Source organism: Musca domestica, unplaced genomic scaffold (genome assembly GCF_030504385.1).
Source record: "Musca domestica strain aabys unplaced genomic scaffold, Musca_domestica.polishedcontigs.V.1.1 60, whole genome shotgun sequence".
Classification (NCBI taxonomy): Eukaryota; Metazoa; Arthropoda; class Insecta; order Diptera; family Muscidae; genus Musca; species Musca domestica.
The window spans coordinates 2,746,004-2,768,965 of NW_026712364.1; the positions used below are offsets into that span (position 1 = coordinate 2,746,004).

The window sequence follows — 22,962 nt, forward strand, 5'->3', positions numbered from 1 at the left end:
GCTATAGTAGTTCTTCAATAATTTCTTCAAATATTTCGCTGCCACGGACAATCCAAGCGATACATGACTATTGCGGGACAATTTTTTTACATTCTTGGAGTTGAATTTTTTTTTTTTCGTTGTAGTTTCTTTTGCTTGAAAAAATACTACTTACCCACTTCTACTCGTAAAGTGAAAAATTAAAAAAAAAGTTTTTTCAATGTAATTTTTTTTCCAAAAGAATATTTAATGTGCATTTATATAAGAATATAATGAATAAATCAACAACAAATAATGGGAAAGATGTGAAAAAAATCACAGAATATCTTTCGTCAACAAGCAATGAAAATTCTCTCTTTTGTGTGGAAGGCAATATTTGTAAAATGATGTCATTTATTGTTATTTGTGAATATTTAACAACATATTTATTCTAGTGAAAAAAATGAATGCAGTGAAGCACTGGCCAGCCAACCAATCGCTGAGGCAGCCAACCATCAGTCAGTAATTAATTCCGTGAGCCATAAGGCAGAAGTGTTATACGTAAAGAAAACGAAAAAGAAAATACTCCGCTTTTGCACGAAAGAAAATACGTTTTATTTTTATAAAACATCAAAGGCAACATTTTTGAGGTTGGGTGGGATAATCACAGAACAACCTTTGCCTTGGTCAAACATAACATTAATTTTATCCCCCAATGAGAAATGAAATAAAAAATTGTGCGGTATTCTGTGTATAGTGAGGTTGTTTGTGGTCTTGTCAGGGTTACATTGAGCTACTCCCACCACAAAAGTTTTGAAGTGAAACAAAAATATCAAAAATTAAAAAAATTGGAAATATTGTGAATTCCAAAAAATACCTTTAGTTCCAAAAATAAGGCCCATAAGGTCTCTCTGTGTGTCAAATCGAAGAAAGTTACTCTTGTGAAGTAAGTGGTATTTCCGATTTCTTTAATAAAAAAAATCAACTAACCTCCAACTAATTATAATAATCCCAGCAACAACAACAAAAGCATTTGCAAAAATTTACTAACCGCATCTGTTTGAGATCATATCGCCTAACTTCTGCGGAATCCAGTGCATGTGGGTTTTCAATGGCAAACATGATTCATTTGCCATTTTGGTTTTGGTGTTTTTTTTTTTTTTTTTTGTATTTCATTCTCCTCCAAAAGAAAACAATCAAAATGCCAAAATATTTTTTATGAATAACTGAACAAATTTGTATATAATTAAGCTAATATAAATAAGCAAGGTGTGTGTTCCATTAACAAAATAGGTAGTAAACAAAACAAAAATCATTGTGTAAATAAAACAAAACAAAAAACAACAACAACCATCTTTTTATATACTATAGCAAAAAGTGTACACATAACCGTGAATAAATATAACATAACAGTGTTTTCAATGACAAGTGTTTTCAAGGGTTGCCAATGTTACCGCTAATTGACACTGAATCATATGTGCAAAACAGCTGATTTCTTGTTTGTATGTGTGTGTTCGTATCCACTTGTTAACGGTATCAATGTTTGTAAACAAACTTTGTATTTACCGCTGATTTGTGTGGAGTTAAGTGTATTTACATTAAAAGATAAATACAAACGCCTTTTTATAGAATTATTTTGGAATTAGAGTAATTTCAATAAATCATTGGAGTTACATAAATAAGTTATGGATAGTCAGCAAAATTTAATGGATATTGTTCCAAGAGAAACCCGAATATTAATCTATATACATAAAAAAATCAATTGTTGTTCGTTGGTAATGGAATCAGTTGAGAACGGCTGAACCGATTTTCATAATTTTTTGTACAAACGTTCGTCATACCCCGAGTTAGGTTTTTTAAAAAAAATATTGACACGCCTACTTTTTCGCCCGCTATTTCGATTTATCTAAAATCCTTATATTTGCCAAATAATGAAGATATCGGTTTTAAAATTATTACACGACATACTGTTGACTTTCCCTCAAATCCTAAGTATTAATTTGGGGGCTGAGGAACTGACAACGCCTACTTTTTAATCTATATATAAACCAATTGTTGTTCGTTGGTAATTGAATCACTTGAGACCGTCTAGAACTATTTGTATATTTTTACAAATGTTCGTACCATGGTGTAGGTTTTTATGCAAAGAAAAAGTGGCCACGCCCAATTTTGCGCCCATTTCTTCGATTTATCTAAAATTCTAATATTTGCCGAAATCATGAAGATATCTGTTCCGCATCGACGTAATCTTGACTCTCTCCCTCCAACCCTAGGTATCTGTTTGAGGTCAGAGGAACTGGCCACACCTTCGTCTTTAAATTTATATGTAAAAATTTGAAAAATTATAGTAACAAATGATGTAGCTCCTTTAAAATTCCTCAAATGTTGGTAATTTGAGATTTTAGAAAGAAGAACAAATTCTTGCAGATAATTATAAGTATAGGATCATGCTTTATTGTAACTCTTATGTGAAGGTATCCGGTGATTAGAAGACCTCTTCGCGGAAATTTTTCAATGTCAATGTTTGGGAGTAGAGATCATATAAAAGTACCTCCAGATTTTACCTATTTGGAGGGGTTTGATTATATTTTCCAATCGATTTGACTTAAATGTGTGTTTAGGCTACTTTGGGTGTAGAGAACCATCCTATATGGGCCTATTATAAACAGTAAATATATAATTTTTAAGGTTTTTAACTCTCAAACTAAAACCTCTTACTGAAAAATAGGATTAGGTTTTTTGAAAAAAGTATTTATTTCTATTTAATCGAGTCATCATTTATACTAAAAATTGTGTAACTTACGTGAGCCAGATTTGTAAATTATTAAGCTTTAAAAACTATGCATTAAAGACTAAAACTACTGCTATGATATAATTTTTAATAATTACACAGAATACGTAGAACTGGTAATTGAAAGTGATTTTTTCGGCGACACATTTTTTAGAAATAACACTTAAAAAGAATTAATTCCGATATCTAAAGAAGTCAAGATGTTACAGCTTTTTACTTGGTGTTTAACATAAACAAAGCTCTAAAATACTTCATACCATGCTTCATCTTGCCAAAAATGTTGAATCTTTGCGGGAGCACGTGTTCCCTTTACGTAAGAAACAAGGATGTTTTTGTTAATAGGTCCAAGTTTGGGTATAGTTCGGTATTTTGATGATTTGTGTCACACTTTTCACTTCGTTTTAAATTTGGAATTTGAAATTCATAATGAGTACTAATCCTATTACAGAAAATTGCTCAAGCAGGCTCACGTCTTAGTACAGCCCCAAGTAACAGTACGTCAATATACTCGGAATTTTGATGATTTTAGCGACATGATTTACCTCATTTTTTCGAATTTGGTATTTAAAGTTAGTAATGGGTACTACAGCCTTTGATGGAAAATTGTCTATGCAGGTCCACGTATTCGTATAGCTCCCATATAATATTACCCCCTATATTGGATTTTTGGAGGATTTTAGCGATATTGTACAACGGTTTTAAATTAACCAATATTTTTCAATGGAATTTTATTTTTTGAAAATTTTCAAGTTCCTTCCAAAAGGTGGAGTGTATTAAAAATTCGGCTTGGTCGAATTTAACTACTTTTCTACTTGTCAGTACCCAAAATGGACAATTTGCTCCGTTTGAAAAAATGTTTAATCTAAACTTCTTATTTTAGAACGATTTTTCAAGGTTTTATATATTACTTAAGTTTTTCCTTTTTTGGAAAGAATAGGAAAATGTTATAGGAATTTAGGACTCACATTCAATTTTTTATCCAAACTTCAAAGTCTCCATATGAAAACCAGGAGTGACCTCAATATCAATTTAGGAATTCCAGCTCTATATTACACTCACTCAATACCAAAATTTAGCAAACACAGTGATCCGAAATTTGTACGATTTGGGACTTTTCGTACAATTATAATACGCATTTGCAAAACCACCACCAGATATCAGAAGACACCTCAATACCAAATATCGAGATTCCAGCTCTATCCCAACACCCAACGGCACACTTTAGTAGCACTAACAAAAATTATAGAACACATTTCCAAAACCTTAGGTATATCTATCCTGCACTCCATCAGTGGCAATCATTCGGGTTACCACAATTCCAATTTTTACCAATTATAGTACACATAAGTACAAATTTCCTTAGCAACCTTCGTCATACAATCAAATAGAAAGCATATTTTTCAATTAAAGGGTTCCAATCCTATCGGTTCACCCAAATCAAAATTGTACCAAATTTAGTACCATTTAGTACACATAAGTACGAATTTCCAAAGCTTCCTACATCTTCAATCTGACACCTCCCAAATACAAGTTATACCAAATTTAGTACCATTTCCAAAACTTCTTACATACCCCAATTATACAATCTCACAGTCTCACCAATTCTACATTTCTGGAATCAAGCTCTATCGGTTTACTCGAACCCAAGTTGTACCAATTAGTGCATTTTAGTACACATAAGTACAAATTTAGTACGCATAAGTACAAATTTCCATAGCAACCTGCGTTATACAATCCAACAGAAATCTTATTTCCAAATTTCAGGATTCCATCTCCATCGGTTTACCCAAACACAAATTGTACCAACTTTAGTACATTTTAGTACGTATTACTAAAAATATTTACATACAAAATCCTGCACTCCGACAGTAATATTATTTCGATAGTTCAGTATACCAGCTCTATCGGTTCACCCAAATCCAAATGGTACCATATTTAGTGCTATTTATTACATATGAGTACAAATTTCCAAAACTACCTCCAAATCCCAATCCCTCATTCCCCCCATTCGGACTTAATCTTATTTCCAAAGTTCAAGATACCAGCTCTTTCGGTTCAACCAAATTGCAATTTTACCAAAATTTAGTACTTTACGTGCATATAAGTAGAAATTTCCATAACTACCTCCTATTCTCCAGTAATGTTCATTTCAAAATTCAGGATTCCAGCTCCAGACATTCGTCCAAATTCGAAAAGTACCAAATTTAGTACCGTTTAGTGCCTTTTGTATACATGAGTACGCACTTCCAAAATTACCTCCTTACATCGACCCTATTCCTCAAACTTGATACCCATTCCAAATTTAAGGTTTTTCTGCTCTAAGCCTTCACATGATACGAGATGGTACCAAATATAGTACTTTCCGCACAAGTGCGAAATTACAAAAAACGTTTGGTTCATTCATCAGAGACCCTCATTTCTAATTTAAGAATTTTAGCTTTACTAGTTCGTCAAATACAAAGGGTAAAATAATAGGTACCTTTTAGTACTTTTCGTACGGTTCTAGAGCGAATTTCCAAAAAATTTTACACCCTCGTACAAAAGAGTTACCTTCACTCAAAACTTCAAGATTCTGGCTTCGGCCATTTCGTCTGGACGTGGAGTCAGTCAGTCTATTACTTAACACTTTTATTAATATAGATATAGACAAGTAAAACGGTATTGCCGAACTTGTTATACCCTCCACCACTATATTTATCAAAGTAAAATGGGATATGCAAAAATGCAAAACAGCTAGGTTTACTCCCATTATTGTTGTTTCTTTCGGGCAGTGTCTTTATTTGGCTGGGAATATCTATGTTTCGGAAAGAGTTTTTATAAAAACATTATTTTTTATACCCTCAGCCATATGAATACAGAGGTATATATTCTTCTCATCGAAATAACGTTTCTTGGACCAAATCCGTTGCAGGACATTTGGAGTAGATCTAGGTGTGTCCGCCCGTCCTTCTGTCTGTCTGTATGGCTGGTGTGCACTACAACTCTCGAAGGGGGTACCCGATATGATCCAAACTTGGTACATCGCAATATTATTTTCGAACTTAGATCGAGTTCGAAGATGGGCAATATCCCCTCCCTCTGGTACCTCCATCACAAAAGTTCAACATTTTCATAGAAAATAATTTACCACATAAAAGGAGAAATAATCATCGAATTTTGTGCAAACTTTATAAATCCCAATATTTGCATCAGTGCTATGACGGAGGCGAAAATAAACAATATCAGCCCACTCTATCAAGTACACCTCACAAAAAGGGTCAACATTTTGAATAATTATAACTCTCTTCAAATTTCACACATCCAAATATTTTTATTAACACAAAGTCTGGTGTGAAGATGGGCTACAGCGGGTACCTCCCCCATGAAGGAGTCTACCATTTTATTAACTTTAAAGGTCGTAAAAAGCAAAATGAGCCACCGATTATTTTCAAATTTGGCACATCCCAATATTTCTATTAACACATAATCAGGCAATTCATTACGATTAAAATTCTTACGATTTATTTTCCAATACAAATTTCTAATATAAACGTTTATTTGTTATGTTATGTATTATGGAGTAGCGTATCATACAGTACGACTTTTGTTCCTTCTTAACTGGTTCTCTTTTGACATTTTCAATTTTAATGGAATTGAGATATTGTATCTCCATAATAGATATTAACATGTCATCTAACAAAGATATTCGCTTTGTTTAGTGACAAGTGTTTGGTTACAAAATAAATAAGCTAAACAAAATTGACGACTGTTTACTTTTCAGTTAGAAGCTTATTTTGTTTTCTTTAGTAATTTTAAGGTCAATATTGAATTTAAATAAAAGTGCTACCACGTCGTGCATTTGTTTGATTGTTAAAAACAATTGCGACTAAATTTAATTAATATTTCAATTACAAACAATTATAAAAAGAAAATATATAATATATTATTCTAGATGAACCCGATGCGCTACCCCTTTGATTTTATATGCATTCAAAATGTTATATACAAATATTTGCTGGTTTAAAAAAAATTAAAACAAATTCAAACACTTTAAACACGTAATTATTCTAATACTTTAATGCGTAAACAAATATATAGCCCGGTCTACCAATGCGTGAACATGCCAGGAACAGCTGACCATGAGAGAAGCAAGAACATGCCAATTTTAGACCGCATACACGAAGGGTTTGTCCTTCGGATTTATTAATTCCATAGCAAATACCAAGCGTGCATGAAATCGCAATATTTTGAAGTTGAGTGTGATTTATGTTCCAGTTAGAGAATTCGATGTAGCAACATTCAGGGTGAGTTGAAAAAAACTGCAACCAAGTTCAGACTGCTGTCATTTCTAAGCCACTCGTCCGACAGCTGTTAGAATTATTCCAGTGACAGATCATTATATTGTTTACAAGCGTACAAAAGCATTTTTGTGAGAATTTTCAAAAAAAAAAAAGTTATTCGTAATGGAGTTCAAGCGTGATAGTGTGATTTCTTTATATTTGGCTGGAAAACCGCAAGTGGCTATCGTAAGAGCACTCCAGCATTTAAATGTGAATAATTCTTTTGTGTCTCGTACCATCTCTCGTTACCGTGATACTGGTAGCGTAGCCCGACGTCTAGCAATTGGACGGAAGAAAACAGCAACATGAGCAGAAATGGTTCAAAAAGTAAAGAAGCGACTTTATCAAAACCCGCGTCGCAGTGGCCTAGAAACGGCTCGTGAGCTGAACATATCACAATATTCCATTCGGCAAATGTTGAAATATGAGCTCGGGGTAAAGCCATTGAAATTCCAAAAAGTGCAAGAACTTACACCGCAACCGAAAGAAAATAGACTCAAAAGAGCTAAAGAGTTGCTTTGCTTGGCCGAATTTGGTATTCTCTGATGTAAAAACATTCGTTGTCCAGCAGTTTGCAAACAAACAAAATGATCGTGTTTACTTGCCAAAGAGGTCAGCAGAAATTTGCACCTTTGGTTGGCCAACAGAAGTCAAGCGCCGGCCATGGTGATGGTGTGAGCCGCCATAACAGCCGTAACAACATGGTCGCTCTCCGCTCGTATTAATCGACCATGGCATCAGAATAAATGCCGAATATTATCGCGAAAATATCCTGTATGGTGTATAAAAGCCTTGGGCACGCAAACATTTTGGCCGCAGATCTTGGACATTCCAACAGGTCTCAGCATCATCGCACTCGTGTTTGGTGAATCAAATATGTGAAATCGGCCAAAAATGGGAGATATATTCAAATCTGAACCGATTTCAATATAATTTGACTAATTTATTTTCTGATCAAAATTCCGTCGCACATTCCAAATATATATGGGAGCTATAACCAAACCTCAACCGATTTCAATATAATTTGGAAAATGTATGTTCTTTTTCAATTCCGTTACACATTCCAAATATCATCGAAGTTAGAGATACATAGTGTGTTTGGTGCATCAAATACATGAAATCGGCCGAAAATATATATTGGAGCTATATCTAAATCTGAAACGATTTCTATATGATTTTACAAATTTATTTTTGTTCCAAGTTCCGTTACGTATTCCAAATTTGGAGACTCCGTTTCAAGTGGAATTTCAAAAATCAAAGAAAGTGCCAATTTTTATCAATTTTGAGGGCGTAGTGGTGGCTATATTAGACGCTGCAATTTAAAAGTTGACCATTAATAAATTTACCCTCTTTAAAGTTTCTAGCCTCAATTTTTCGATAACATGTTGTGACCTCATTTCTGTACAACATTTCAAACATTTACATTAATTTATTCATACGTCCATCCATTCAAGAATACGAACACAATAAAAAGAAACAAAACACAACCACTTCCTTTGCCCTACTGACTTCGCAAACAATCCCAATAAATTTCTACGAAATTGCTCCTCATAAAAGGTAATGTTCGACTGACTGACTGACTGGCCGTCCAACCAACAATAGTGCAGCAGACATTTTTCAAAGAATAAAACATCCTCTGTTGTCATTTTTCATGCCATGCAATCACGATGTGGCACTTGTAGCTTAGTTCCTCCTCCTTCTTTTGTGCTTGCCAACCTCAACTGTTTGGAACAGGTTGCTTCTTAAAGAAGAAACTTTTTAAAGTTCTAACGAAGGTCCTTTGTATGGTTGGTTATTTTTGTTTTGTCATTTGTTGAATGAAGGTAAAGATTTGCACGAATGTTGAGGGTTGTTGGGCGATGGTTTGACATTATTATTTGAATTACTTCCGTTTCGAATTGTTATGCAGGGCAGTTCTTAAAAAATTGGGGGCCAAAAACACAATTATATTTTTTTTTGTATTTTGTGAAAATTTAATGGGCTCTTGGCATGAACAAATCAGAATAACGAATATATTTTAAGTTCGCCTTAACAGTAAAGGTCAAGACTAGCAGTGAACCCATAAATATATATTATTCTCGAATTTTCTATATTATTATATGCAAACGTGAGAATACCAAAAAGGGTTGGCCGATTTTTATATCCTTTACCAGAGTATGGAGGGTATATTAAGTTTGTCATTCCGTTTGTAACACCTCGAAACATAAATTTTAGACCCCACAAAGTATATATATTCTTGATCAGCATAAATTTCGATTAAGCGATGCCCATCCGTCTATCCGTCTGTGGAAATCACTCTAGCTTCCGAACGAAATGAAGTAGATTGATAAAATGTTACCCAAAAGTATATTATATCTGAATAACTATTGAAAATGGGCCATGGGTTTTGGTATAACCCCATATAACGGTACCTCCCGATATTCGGTATTTTAATGATTTTAGCGACATTATTCACCAGAATTGTTTCAAATTTGGTATTTGATGTTCGTAATGGATGCTTCAGCCTGTAGCAGGAGATTGTCTGTGCAGGTCCACGTTTTCGTATAGCCCACATATAATGGTACTTCCCGATATTCGGTAATTTGTTGATTTTAGCGACATTATTCACCCGAATTGTTTCAAATTTGGTATTTGATGTTCGTAATGGATGCTAGAGCCTATGACAGGAGATTGTCTGTGCAGGTCCACGTTTTCGTATAGCCCACATATAACGGTACCTTCCCATATTCTGTATTTTGATAATTTTAGCTACATTATTCACCGATTTGTTTAAGTTTCGCATTTGAATACTGTTATGGCCTATGACAAAAGTTACCTATGCAGGTCCATGTCGTAGTAGAGACCCAGTATATTCGGTATTTTTATACCCACCTTGGAATGGAGGGTATATTAACTTTGTCATTCCGTTTGTAACATCCTTAAATATTCGTCTTAGATCCCATAAAGTATATATATTCATAATCAGCATAAAATTCTAAGTCGATTTCTCTCAGTCTATTGAAATCACGATACAGCCCACATCATTTGACGTAGAGCGCCAAAATTTAGCAGAGCTATTTGCATTGTGTATAGGATGGTTGGTATTGAAAATGAGCTATATCGGTCCACGTTGTGGTATAGCCCCCATATAAAGGTACCTCCCGATATTCGGTAATTTGATGATTTTTGCAACATTTTTTCACGGATTTGTCTGAAAATTGGTATTTGTGGGTCATAATGGGTTCCAGCTCTGGTGGCGAAACATTGTATGTATGGGTTCATGATTTGGTATAGCCCCCATATAACGGTACCTCCCGATATTCGGTATTTTGATGGTTTTTGCCACATTTTTTCACTGATTTGTCTAAAAATTGGTATTTGTGGGTCATAATGGGTCCTAGTTCGTGTGGCGAAATATTGTAATTATAAGTCCACGTTTTGGTGTAGCCCCTATATAACGGTACCTCCCCATAATCAGCATTTTAGCGGTTTTTGCCACATTTCTTCTAATGTTTCTTTTACCCTAAGGTGGAGGGTATTAAAAGTTTGGGCAGGCCGAACTTAATGTTTTTTTACTTGTTAAGATTTGAACAGAATTTTTGAGAATTGCCAAATTCGTTCCAAATGGTGGAGGGTATTCAAAGTTCGGCCCGGCTGAACTTACAGCTTTTTACTTGTTATCATTCATTAGTAAACGTTTTGAGATAGTGAAATTTGAAGAATATTGGGGGTTATTTTGCATTTTGTAATCGTTTTGATTTTTACCCTTTGTGGCGGAGGTACCAGAGGGAGTGGACCGATATTTCCAATTTTCACGCCATATCTTGTTTTCGAAATTTGATCGGAAGCTTATTTCGCATTTTATGGGGGACATAATTATTCCAAACTTTGAACCGCTATGCTGGAAGTACCAGGAGTGGCTGCGTATGAACCATATTCACAAAAGATCGTGTTTTGATAGAAATATTGAGATGTGCCGAGTTTGAAAGGAATTGGATGCACCTTTTGCGTTTTATGAACTTCGTGACTTAAAGGAGTTCATCGATATATTCCATCTTCGCACCAGACCTTGTGTTGGCAGAAATATTGAGATGTGTGAAATTTGAAGATAATCGCACTCTTATTTCATATTATAAACGAGTTATAATTATTCCCAATCTTGACCAGCTTTGGGGAGGTACTTGATGGAGTAAGACGATATTGTTTATTTTCGCACCTGACAAAAATCTTGGGATTTGTAAGGTTTGAACAAAATCGAATGATCCTTTCTAATTTTTTCTCTTGAAAAATTGTACCTTTTGTGGAGGATATACCAGAAAGGGTGTACCGATCTTGCCCATCTTCGAACTCGAGCTAAGTTTCACAATAATATAACGATATACCAAATTGGACGGACAGCCTTAAATCGACCTCAAATGTCCTGAAACGGAAAACGTGGACCTACAATATTTACATCCATATAGTTTGGGACCTTATTTCCTGAAATATATCAAGTTGTAAACAATTCCTTAAAAAAATTGAAGACACCATTCAAAATACCGAATATCGGGAACAACCTTTGGATGTGTGACGCTAACTTTCGAGCTTTTGATATTGGTTGTCGACGGGTTGGAAATAATAGTAGAAACCTCAAAAATTTGGAAAATCAAACATTTTTCACATGGGCAGAACAGAAGAAAACGCCAAATGTAAAGTTTCAGCTAGTTTGATTGGAAATTGTGGCAGAAACCTTCAAAATACCGAAAATCGGGAGGTACTGTTATATGGGGCTATACCAATTGGTGGACCTGAATCGAACATATTTCACAAGGAGAGAACAGATCTACCGAGAACTTTAATTGTCAGGTTTCAGCTGATTTGGTTGGAAATTGTAGCAGATACCTTGAAAATATCGAAAGTAGGGAGGTACTGTTATATGGGTATGGCTGTATCAAAAAGTGGACATGAATCGGCTGTTCTTGTAAGGAGCGAATATGCCAACCGAGAACCCCAATTGTCAAGTTTAAGCTAGTTAGAAATTGTGGCAGACACCTTCAAAATACCAAGAACAGCAAATGTAAATTTTCAGCTGATTTGGTTGGAAACTGTGGCAGAAATCTTCAAAGCATTGTTAATAGGGGGGGGGGGCTATGAACCAATACAGGGTGAGATAAAAAATACTCCAAACTCCATAATTTTTACTTTTTTTTAATTTTATTGAATGAAAGCAAAAAATTTCGGAAATAGCATCAAATTATAGAACAAGTTTAGTTTTGTTCGAATTTGTCACCTGTGGCACGAATTATGGCCTTCAAACGGCCAAAAAAACTGTGGTATTTTGGCCCATTCCCGGCAAAGCGCTTGCCTGAGGTTATCGACACTTTGCTATTTTTTAGTGCCAACCTTGCTTTCCAAAATACTCCAGACACAATAGTCCAACGGAATGCTATCCGGAGATTTTGGTGGCCATTGTGCACTGGAAATGCAGAGAGGCGCCTCAGTTTATAACCATTCTTGGGTGGCGCGTGCTAAGTGCGATGGTGCTGATATCTGTTGGAATGGTATACCTAGAATATTTTCGCGATAATATTCAGCATTTTTTCTGATGCCACAGTCGATTAACTCGAGCGAGGGCCGACCATCGGCTGTTATGGCGGCCTACACCATCATCATGGCCGGCGCTTGAGTTCTGGTGGCCAATCCAAGGTGCACCTTTTCAGCTGACCTCTTTGGCAAGTAAACACGATCATGTTGTTTGTTTACAAATTGCTGGGCAAGGAATGTTTTCTCATTGGGGAAAACCAAATTCGGCATTTCAGCACTTTCGGCCAATCGAAGAGCTCATTTTTAAATATTTGCCGAATGGAATATTGAGATATGTTCAGCTCACGAGCCAGTTTTGGGCCACTGCGAAGCGGGTTTCGATCAAGTCGCTTCTTTACTTTTTGAACCATTTCTTCTGATGTTGCTGTTTTCTTCCGTCCACTTCCTTGACGTCGGGGTACGGTACCAGTATCACGGAAACGAGCGATGGTACGAGACACAAAAGATTTATTCACATTTAAATACTGGAGTTCTCTAACGATAGCCACTTGTGGTTTTACAGCCCATATAAGGATATCACGCTTGAATTCCATCACGAAAATTCTCACCAAAATGCTTTTGTACGCTTGTAAAGAATATAATGAGCTGCCACTGGAATAATTTTAACAGCTGTCGAACGAATGACTTGGAAGTGATAGCATTCTGAAATTGGTTGCAGTTCTTTCATCTCACCCTGTATAGGCAATGTTCAATATCCACCTCTCAAATGAAACCCTTATGTTGGGGCTAAGTACGAAATTTGAAACAAATCTGGTAAATAGTTCAGGTAAAATCACCAAAATACCGAATATAGGGAGTTTTCATTATACAGGGGCTATCCGAAGACGTGGATCTCCATACGTAATTTTTTGTTAGGCTGTTTGACTTAACAAAAATTAAAATTAGTTAAAGTTCGAAATGGGATACTATACATTACGAACTTTAACTAATTTTAATTTTTGTTAAGTCTAACATCCATCATTCACAATCCACCCTAACATATGAAGAGCATATTAATTTTAGACACTCACCAAAATGCAAATACACTTGACTCCAAACAGCAAAACAGTAGCAAAAGGCAAATCAAACATTGATAGACGGTTTTGGCCACAATGCCTGCTCTCCATTGCCTGCTCTCGGCGATAAGCTAACTATAACGACGACCACGATGATGATGATGACGTTATTTGATTATTAATTTGGATGGGGTGAAAGGGGGGCAATACACAATCACAATAACAACAATTCACGCTAGAAAGCAGACGGCTGGGGAGCGTTGTATGAGCAATAGTAAATAACAAGAAGAAAGAAAACAATTAGATTGCCGACGTGCTGGAAAGAATGAATTAAACAACAAAAAGCAAACGCCAAAGCAAGCTGCTAGCTAGCTGTTGAATCAAACAAATCGGATGAGTGTTACAAGGTGCACGCTTGACTGAAGGCCGGTTAAGCTATTTTTATTGTGTCGGTTGCCCAAAAACAACCGAATGCTACGTCATTATATTTTTTTGTTTAAAACAAAAACAGCAACAATAGAGATGATGCCAGAGCGTTCACGCTCATAGCAATCAACGGAAAAGCCTGTATATCAGTAATGAAAAACAAAACAAAAAAAAACGACACACCAAAGCCGTATATGTGTAGGCACCTCGAAATTGGCTTTATCATAGACGTCTATGAAGAGGAGCACACACACACACCAACCAACCAACACAATAATGTGCTCTCCACAAGGCGTCAACAGCAAGCTCTTGAGAGCTCTTGCAAAGCAAACAACTTGGGAGCACCAAATCTACCTTCTATTCTATGGAGCATTGAAACACTGTGCCTTTGATTCAGTTTTAAACGTAACGCTCGTGTGGACGCACTTCAACGTTAACTGGAGTGATATTCTTGTGCGTATTACAAAAACAAAAAAAAAAAAACAACAACAAAACGCCAAAATTTCGCGCTTCTAAATGAAAAGCATATTTTTTTGCGGTTCGTGTTTTTTGGAACAAAAACAAATGTAAAAGAAATATACTTTTGATAAGGCAAATGTGAGAAAAAGAAAATAATTAAAGTGAAATATTAAATAAATAAATAAATAAATAATAAACGGCGGCATATGCCTAATTGAAACAAATTGGAACATAAAACAAATAAAATCGATGAATAATATTTTTTAATGCAATGATGTCATAGAAATAAATGCGGGTCTAAAGTCTGTTGGATTTTGAAATGATCCATACTGAAGCACACCATGAGATCGGGTTATAATATTAACAAATTACGATTTTGAGCACATATTTGAGGCCAAGTTTAGATGTTGAAATATTGTGTAGAAATGTGGTGGTGGGTACAAAAAGTTGGTTATTCCATTTGTAACTTCTTGAGATAGCGTATTTGCTGTAATTTAGTATTCCCACACCGGTATTAGTTAGTTTTCACAAACATAAGCTGTGTTCCAGAACCTGCAAATTAGTGCTAATTAGCACTAATTCTGCTACAACGCGTTCCCGTACTCCAAAAACTAGCAAAACTTGCCGCTCTCTCGAGAAAAAAATGGCGCTGAGTGGTGCACATTTCTGCTTGTTTTAGCTACATGAATTTGGCCGAGCAGAAATGTGCATATTGTAACTTTGATATTTAATTGGCAGGGCTAACAAGGTTGAAAAATGTATTGATACGTTTCAATAAAGAAAATGATCAACTTGAAAACTAAAGGAAAAACTAATATTTGTCGTGCAAAAAACAAAAAGAGAAAATATGGAGCAACTGATGTATTCACTTTTGGATGATTCCAGCAGTGAAGAGGACTGGCTGAATGAGGAATCAGATTATTAATTATTATTATAAATTATTAATTTTAACTTATCGTCTTCAATACTCATTTTTTAAATGTTGGCTCTCTTTTCAGTAAGGTTTCACCAGTCCGATTTAGGCTGTTTACTTTTTGAATTTTGACATTTTATCGCATTTCTGCTAATTTTCCCTTCCCTTATTTTTTGAGCAAACCTAAATGAGAATGACATTTCGAACTGTTCTCTCTTCTGCTAGTTTTACTACTAAAAAGTACTGGAACACAACTATAGTTTGTCATTTCATTTGGAACTCATCGAAATACAGGGTTGCCCATATTCGACGGCCCATTCCAATCGACGAGGCTTGTCCGCAGGCAACATTCTTTGCGTCAATTGAATTTTGTACTGGAACAAATGCAAATCAATGCGAATAATCCGTTATAAAGTGGACCGAGCCATGCCCAACTGCTGAGAACGGCGTTTTTTTGGGGGGGGGGGACCTCTCAACACTGGCTTGTACGGCAGCGATATTCTCGGGCGATCGCCTTGGTCGACTTTTATATGGCCTCTTCGGATTAGAACGAGCCTTACCAGTCGAAAATTGTTCGTATAAACGCTTAATGGTGTTCTTAGAAGGCGCACTTCTCACATTTTTTAAAAGCACGTTGAGTTTTCACATTTGACTTCTTCTGTTGAATGTAAATTTCAAATATTTCGCGTGGCGTGTATTGGTTCATGGTAAAAATCTGCTTGGACTGACGCTTCAAACGCGGTTTGTCATTAAGCGATGTGACATCTCTGTCAAAAGTTATGGCGTTGCCAGATGGGTCCGTCGACTATGGGCAACCCTGTATTATATGGCGTTGCCAGATGGGTCCGTCGACTATGGGCAACCCTGTATTATATCAAAGTCAAGTCCGACTGTCTGTTGTAATCACGCTAGAGTACAAACGGCATTGCTAAAATGTTGCATATAGTTGTCTTTTAGCTGCAATCCGGTCAAGCTCGAAGATGAGTTATATCATGTATGATGAGTTATATCATGTTTTCATGTAGCCCTCATGTAATTGTATGTCCCCGTATTCGGTATTTTGACGATGTTCGCCACCCTTTCTAACAGAATAGTTTAAAATTGTGTATTTAGAGTTTGTATTGAGATCCACCAACTGCGGCAGAACTTTGTCTATATAGATCCACTTTTTAGTATAGACCCCATTAAACGGCATCTCCCCATATTTAGTATTTTGATGGATTTTCTAGCGGAATAGCTTAAAACTCTGCAGGGTAAGATAAAAAAACTGCAACAAAGTCAAACGCCATAATTTTTACATTTTTTGTCAACTTTTTTGAATGAATGCAAAATATGTCGGAAATAGCATCACATTTTTCAATAAATTTAGATTTGTTCGAATTGGTCACCTTTGGCACAAATAATGGCCTGCAAACGGCCAATGAAAACGTCACACGCTGCCCGAATGTTGCTCTGCGTTATTTTGGCCGATTCCCGGCGAAGCGCTTGCTTGAGTTGATCGACACTTTGGTATTTTTAGTACCAACCTTGCTTTCCAAAAGTACTCCAGATACAATAGTCCAACGGCTTGGTCTCCGGAGATTTTGGTGGCCATTGTACGCTGGAAATGAAGCGAGGAACCTCATTTTATAACCATTCTTGGCTGGCACGTGCTGAGTGCGATGGTGCTGATTCCTGTTCGAATGTCCAAGGTCTGCGGCCAAAATGTTTGCATGCCCAAGGCTTTAATACACCCTCCAGTATATTTTCGCGATAATATTTGGCATTTATTCTAATACCAAGGTCGATTAATACGAGCGGATTGCGGCCCACACCACCACAATGGTCGGCGCTTTAGTTCTGGTGGCCAACCGAAGGTGCACATTTTCAGTTGACCTCTTTGACAAGTAAACACGATTTTGCTTCTTTACAAACTGCAGGACAACGAATGTTTTCTCATTGAAGCGGAGAAAACCAAATTCGGCAGTTCACCACTTTCGGCAAAGCAGCTCCTTTGAGTCTATTTTCTTTCCGCTGCGGTGTAATTTCAACGGCTCAGTTTTCAATATTTGCCGAATGGAATATTGCGATATGTTCAGCTCACGAGTCATCTAACTCCATCTATACTCCCGATATTCGGTATTTGGATGGTTGTACCAATTGTTGTTTGAAATTTTAAATTGGATGTTCCTAATAACAGGAGATGCTACAGACGTTACAGACATATTTTTACATGAGTTACTTTCGAATCTGTGGAGGTAATAAAAGTTCGTCCCGGCCGAACTTAACTGATTTTTTACTTGTTATTTCAATTTTTTGAGTTTTACTTTGTTAAAGCGAAGACGGAACATCGTAATATCTTTACCAAATATAATTTTTAACAAGTTACTCTTTCTTGTACCTCATCAAATAAGACTGAAAATTTATCATCAAATAAGGCTAAAATGCAAATATAAGACCACACCTTTTCATACCTCTTCCTATTTTAAGCAATAGTAAATCTCGTTAAGTTCGACTTCTTTAAAATTTCCCCATTCTGAATAAAGGGTGATATCTTAATAGCTATAGAAAAGTTAAAAATGCTGGTAGCACACACTGTTCACAGGCATCTTTGAACCAATACGGTCTAATGATTCCACCAGGCCATATATCGCAACAAACCGTGACTTTTTCTGGATACATAGACAACATTAGATTTTTTTGGATCTTCACTCCAAGAAGGACAGTTCTGATCATTACGATCCAAATATTTGCTTTGTCGCTGAACACAAAAAGCGCTCGAATATATCGGCCCAGTTTTTCTGGTATCAGACTTAGGTCACTAGCAAACATGGAAATTATTGGCCCATTTCACCTTGTACCTCGCCTCCATGCTATACGATTTCACGTTTTCATGTAGGCCCCACATTACAGAGCATCGCGAAACTCAGCATTTTAATTATTCTAGCCATATTTTCAATAGAATTTCTTGAAATTAGGCATTTTTTTCTCAATAATTTCCATTCAGGGATTTTAATCTTATAGTCTTTTTTACTTTTTTTGTCAAATTTAAAAAAAAATATAGTTGTTTATTGAGAATAAAGACGTTTCATATTGTCGCCACCATCTGCAGCCCATTTTATTTACATAAAGATACAATTAACCATTTTAATGCTTCAAACATTTGCTTCAAGAACTTCCGCATATTTGACATAATGTCTCTTGTTGAAATATGATCCAAAAAAAGTAATAATACATATTTTATAAGGTTTCATTCCCACACTCACAAAGATCAACATGCTGTGTGTGTCAACTCAAGCGTACCATTTCAAACTGTTAGCTGGCAGTGTTCGCTAACCTTGATCTTACAAAGGCTTATCTTCAATGCAAGTGACATATTACGATATTATGGGTGCGATAACGTAGTAGGCGATTCAGCAAGTTCAAAGTTTGTTTTTTGATAATAATATTTTGGTGCCAAAGATTTCTATCAATAATTATAGTATGAAAATCGGGTAAAATCGAAACTATGATACCCTATAATAAATACCGTCTAAATGAAACTCCTTCTATGGGAGGATTCTTTGTGTAGTTTAAAAAAATTCCTATGAATAATGGCTAATATTGTCAAAATACCGAATATCGGGAGGTACAGTTATAAGTGGGTATACGAAGACTTCGACCTGCACATGTAATCTTTTGTCATAGGTTGCATTACCCATTAGGATTTTCAAATAAGCAATTATGGTAAATATTTTCGCAAAAATCATTAAAATACCGAATATCGGGAGGTACAGTTATATGGGAGCTATAAGAAGGCGTGGACTTGTATTTTCTGTCATAGGATGCAGTACCCATTGGGAACTACAAATACGAAATTTGATACAAAGTGTGGATTGAACCATCAAAATACCGAATATAAGGTGGTACCCTTGTATGAGACCTATACGATGACATAGATCTGTATGGACAATTTGTGACAGGCTGTAGTACCCATTAGGAACTTCAAATTTGAATAATTCTTGAAAATAATGTCGCTAAAATCAACAAGTAAAAAAGCTGTAAGTTCGGCCGGTCCGAACTTTGAATACCCTCCACCATTTGGAACGAATTTGGTAATTCTCAAAAGCAATAAAATCCGTTAAAAAATTTGTTAAAATCTTAATAATACTGAATGTAGCTGCAATATTAGGGTTTATACGACGGCATGGACCTGCATAGGTAACATTTGTCATAAGCCATTACAATATTCATATGCGAAACTTAAAAAAAATCGAAACTTAAAAAATAGCGAATATCGGGAGGTACCGTTATACGTGGACCTGCACAGATAATCTTCTGTCATAGGCTGTAGCATCCATTACGAACATCAAATACCAAATTTGAAACAATTCCGGTGAATAATGTCGCTACAATCATCAAAATACCGAATATCGGGGGTACCGTTATATGGGGGCTATACCAAAACGTGGACCTGCACAGATAATCTCCTGTCATAGGCTGTAGCATCCATTACGAACATCAAATACCAAATTTGAAACAATTCCGGTGAATAATATCGCTAAAATAATTAAAACGCCGAATATCGGGAGGTACTGTTATATGGGGGCTATGCGAAAACGTGGACCTGCATAGATAATCTCCTGTCATAGGCTGTAGCATCCATTACGAACATCAAACACCAAATTTGAAACATACTATGGTGGAGGGTTTAACAAAATACAGGATTTAAGGACATAATATTATATATGGGTTCTGCAGACCAAACACACATCTGAGTAAAATTTTATCAACCTACTTCAATTCGTTCGGAAGCTAGAGCTAGAGTGATGGAGGGTATAAAAATACACAGAAAAGCGAAACCCATGTTTTCATTTAATTGGGTTGGAAAATGTGGAAGAAACCTTCAAAATACCGAAAATAGGGAGGTATCGTTTTATGGACGCTTTACCAAATAGTGGGCCTCAATCGGACATTTTTCTAATAACAGAGAACTGACCTAACGAGAACCCCAATTATCAAGTTTCTGCTAATTTGGTTGAAAATTGTGGCAGAAACCTTCAAAATACCGAAAATTTGGAGGTACCCTTATATGGGGGCTATACCAATTTGTTCGCCTCAATCGAACATTATTTGCAAAGAGAGAATAGACCTTTCAAGAACCCAAATTGTCAAGTTTCAGCTAATTTAGCTGAAAATTGTGACAAAAACCTTCCAAATACCGAAAATATGGAGGTACCCTTATATAGGCACTCTTATATGGCTACAGCAATTTGTTGAACTGAATCGAACATTTATTTGCAAGGAGAGAACAGACCTTTCAAGAACCTTTCAGCTAATTTGGCCGAAAATTGTGGCAGAAACCTTCATAATACCGACAATTTGGAGGTACCCTTATATGAGGGCTATACCAATTTGTTGACCTGAATCAAACATTTTTTGCAAAGAGAGAACAGACCTTTCAAGAACCCTTATTGTCAAGTTTCAGCCAATTTGGTTGAAAATTGTGACATAAATAAAATACCGAAAATATGGAGGTACCCTTATATGGGGGCCGTAACGTGGACCAATATAGCCCATTTTCAATACCAATCGGCCTGCATATAATATACACCTTTGTGCCAAATTCCAAAGCTTTATATTATATAATGTGGATTCTATCGTGATTTCAACAGACGGAGAGACGGACATCGATATATCGCCTTATAATTCTGATCAGAAAAATATATAATTTTTGTGGTCTCCGACAAATAATTCGATGTTTTGCAAACGGAATGACAAATTTTATTTATACCCTCCGTTGTAAGGTGGAGGGTATAAAAATTATATTATCCATCTGTGGTAAATGGCTACAGACCTTCATTTTTTTCTTTGAATTTCTCTTTGGATATACCCGCAGAAGAGTTGGCTTTGGAGATTTACTAGGCCAAAACCAAATTAGTTTTTTTCTTTTCGTTTCTACTTAGCACTTATTTCTATGGCAATCAAAATCGCATAACCAAAAATTTAAATAAATTTCAAATCTTCATTCTAGCAAAACGACGATATTAATGATCTAGTTAGCGCTTTGGAATCGTCATATGTGTGACCTATATATGCAAATAAATATATGTCGAGCTTTCCAAGTCTAGCATGTCGGTATGTAAATAAAATACTGAATGGTTGTGTGTGTGTGACGACGATGGTTCATTGATATTAATGTGCGCGTATACTACGATTACAATTTCCGTCCATTAAACGAGAGTGTTGTGAAGTGAAAATTGTGAAAATAAATGACCGAACGACCCAGCGACAGAGCAAAAAAAAAATAGAATCGTGTGTGAATTTTTGATCATCAGCAGTAGACTAAACCTCCGCGGGAAGCAATGCCAGCGATCAACGTCATTACCACCAAATGCAGAACATAGAACATCTGGTCATGACACCATTGGAGGAGAATTTACAAAAATTTATTTATCATTCTGTAACAACATAATCGACTTTGTGTAATCTATGCAGCTATTTTCGACAGCCAAATAAAGAATCAAATCACCAAACAAGTTGTTTTCACAAAAAATTTCGAAACGTTTTCAGAATTTGTTCCCATTCAAGTTTGAAATTGGAAACAAGTTTCAACAAAAAAAATTTGTCTGTGTTATTTTCTGTCTATTCTCTATCTTCGTTTCGATTTGAAGAACGGGCTTTTATTGCCCTGTCGTCTTTGTTCCTATGAGGAACGGCTGTTGCCATATGCCCTCAACGCTAACGTCATCATCTTCAAAATTGGCTTCAACGAAATTTCAACGAAATCAGTCTCTGACTCGACACGAGTGTCGACATTGAAAAGAGAGTTTGAGAAGGAAAAACATGTATTCAGCCGGTAATTAACCCATTAATATTGTTTTATTATACGCAAGCTTTGAATGTAAACCGTATTTAATTTTGGACATTATAACTGTTCTTTGTGAATTAATGGCGATAAAAAATTTGAATATTTTTTTTAATTATATCTTTTAAACACGTTTCTTGTCTCATTAGCTGTCCATTGTTATCATCACCGAATTTTTAAGAATGTTTTGTAGTGATCGTAACACAATTCCCAAAATGAACTCATAAATCTTGAATCTGAAAGTTAAGAATATACCGAATTGAAATTGCCAATTCGGGTCCATACGAATCCAAAAAAAACCTCATAGAGGAGGTTTATTCGGCAAAAAAACTCGAATGTAAACATACTATTAAATGTGTTTTTAGTAAACATAATGTAAAGGAAAACCAGTAAGGAAAGGTCAATAGTCGAGCGGGGCCGACTATATGATACCCTACACTACTATGCGTATTTGGTAGAGCTCACGTAACAAAAAAGTTGAAATAGGGAATTTATGTGAAGTAGATCATACCAACTATGAACCAAATGGCAATATATTAAAAATATTTATTGGAGCAATAGATATCCGGACCGAGATTCTACAAATGGTAAAATTCAGTTGAATATGAAAAATCTATTCAATTTGGGCTGATATTACATATAGGGTGAGCAATAACCGTAGAATCGGATGAAGAATTATATCAAAGTTATTTATAAAAATGTTAACCGATCTC

General features: G+C 35.7%; 1 protein-coding gene across 5 annotated transcripts in view; it reads left to right on the plus strand.

The window, feature by feature from the left end:
* Positions 1 to 240: 240 nt before the first annotated feature.
* Positions 241 to 22,962, plus strand: part of LOC101898447 (anoctamin-2) — a 48,242-nt gene continuing 25,520 nt past the window's right edge. For 2 of the 5 annotated variants that reach the window (XM_059129345.1, XM_059129349.1), the window contains exons 1-2: positions 14,523 to 14,648; positions 21,416 to 22,240. In XM_059129345.1, coding sequence (XP_058985328.1) covers positions 22,228 to 22,240 — 13 coding nt within the window. In that variant the 5' untranslated portion in view covers positions 14,523 to 14,648; positions 21,416 to 22,227. The other 3 variants (XM_059129346.1, XM_059129347.1, XM_059129348.1) reach the window with 3 other exon arrangements.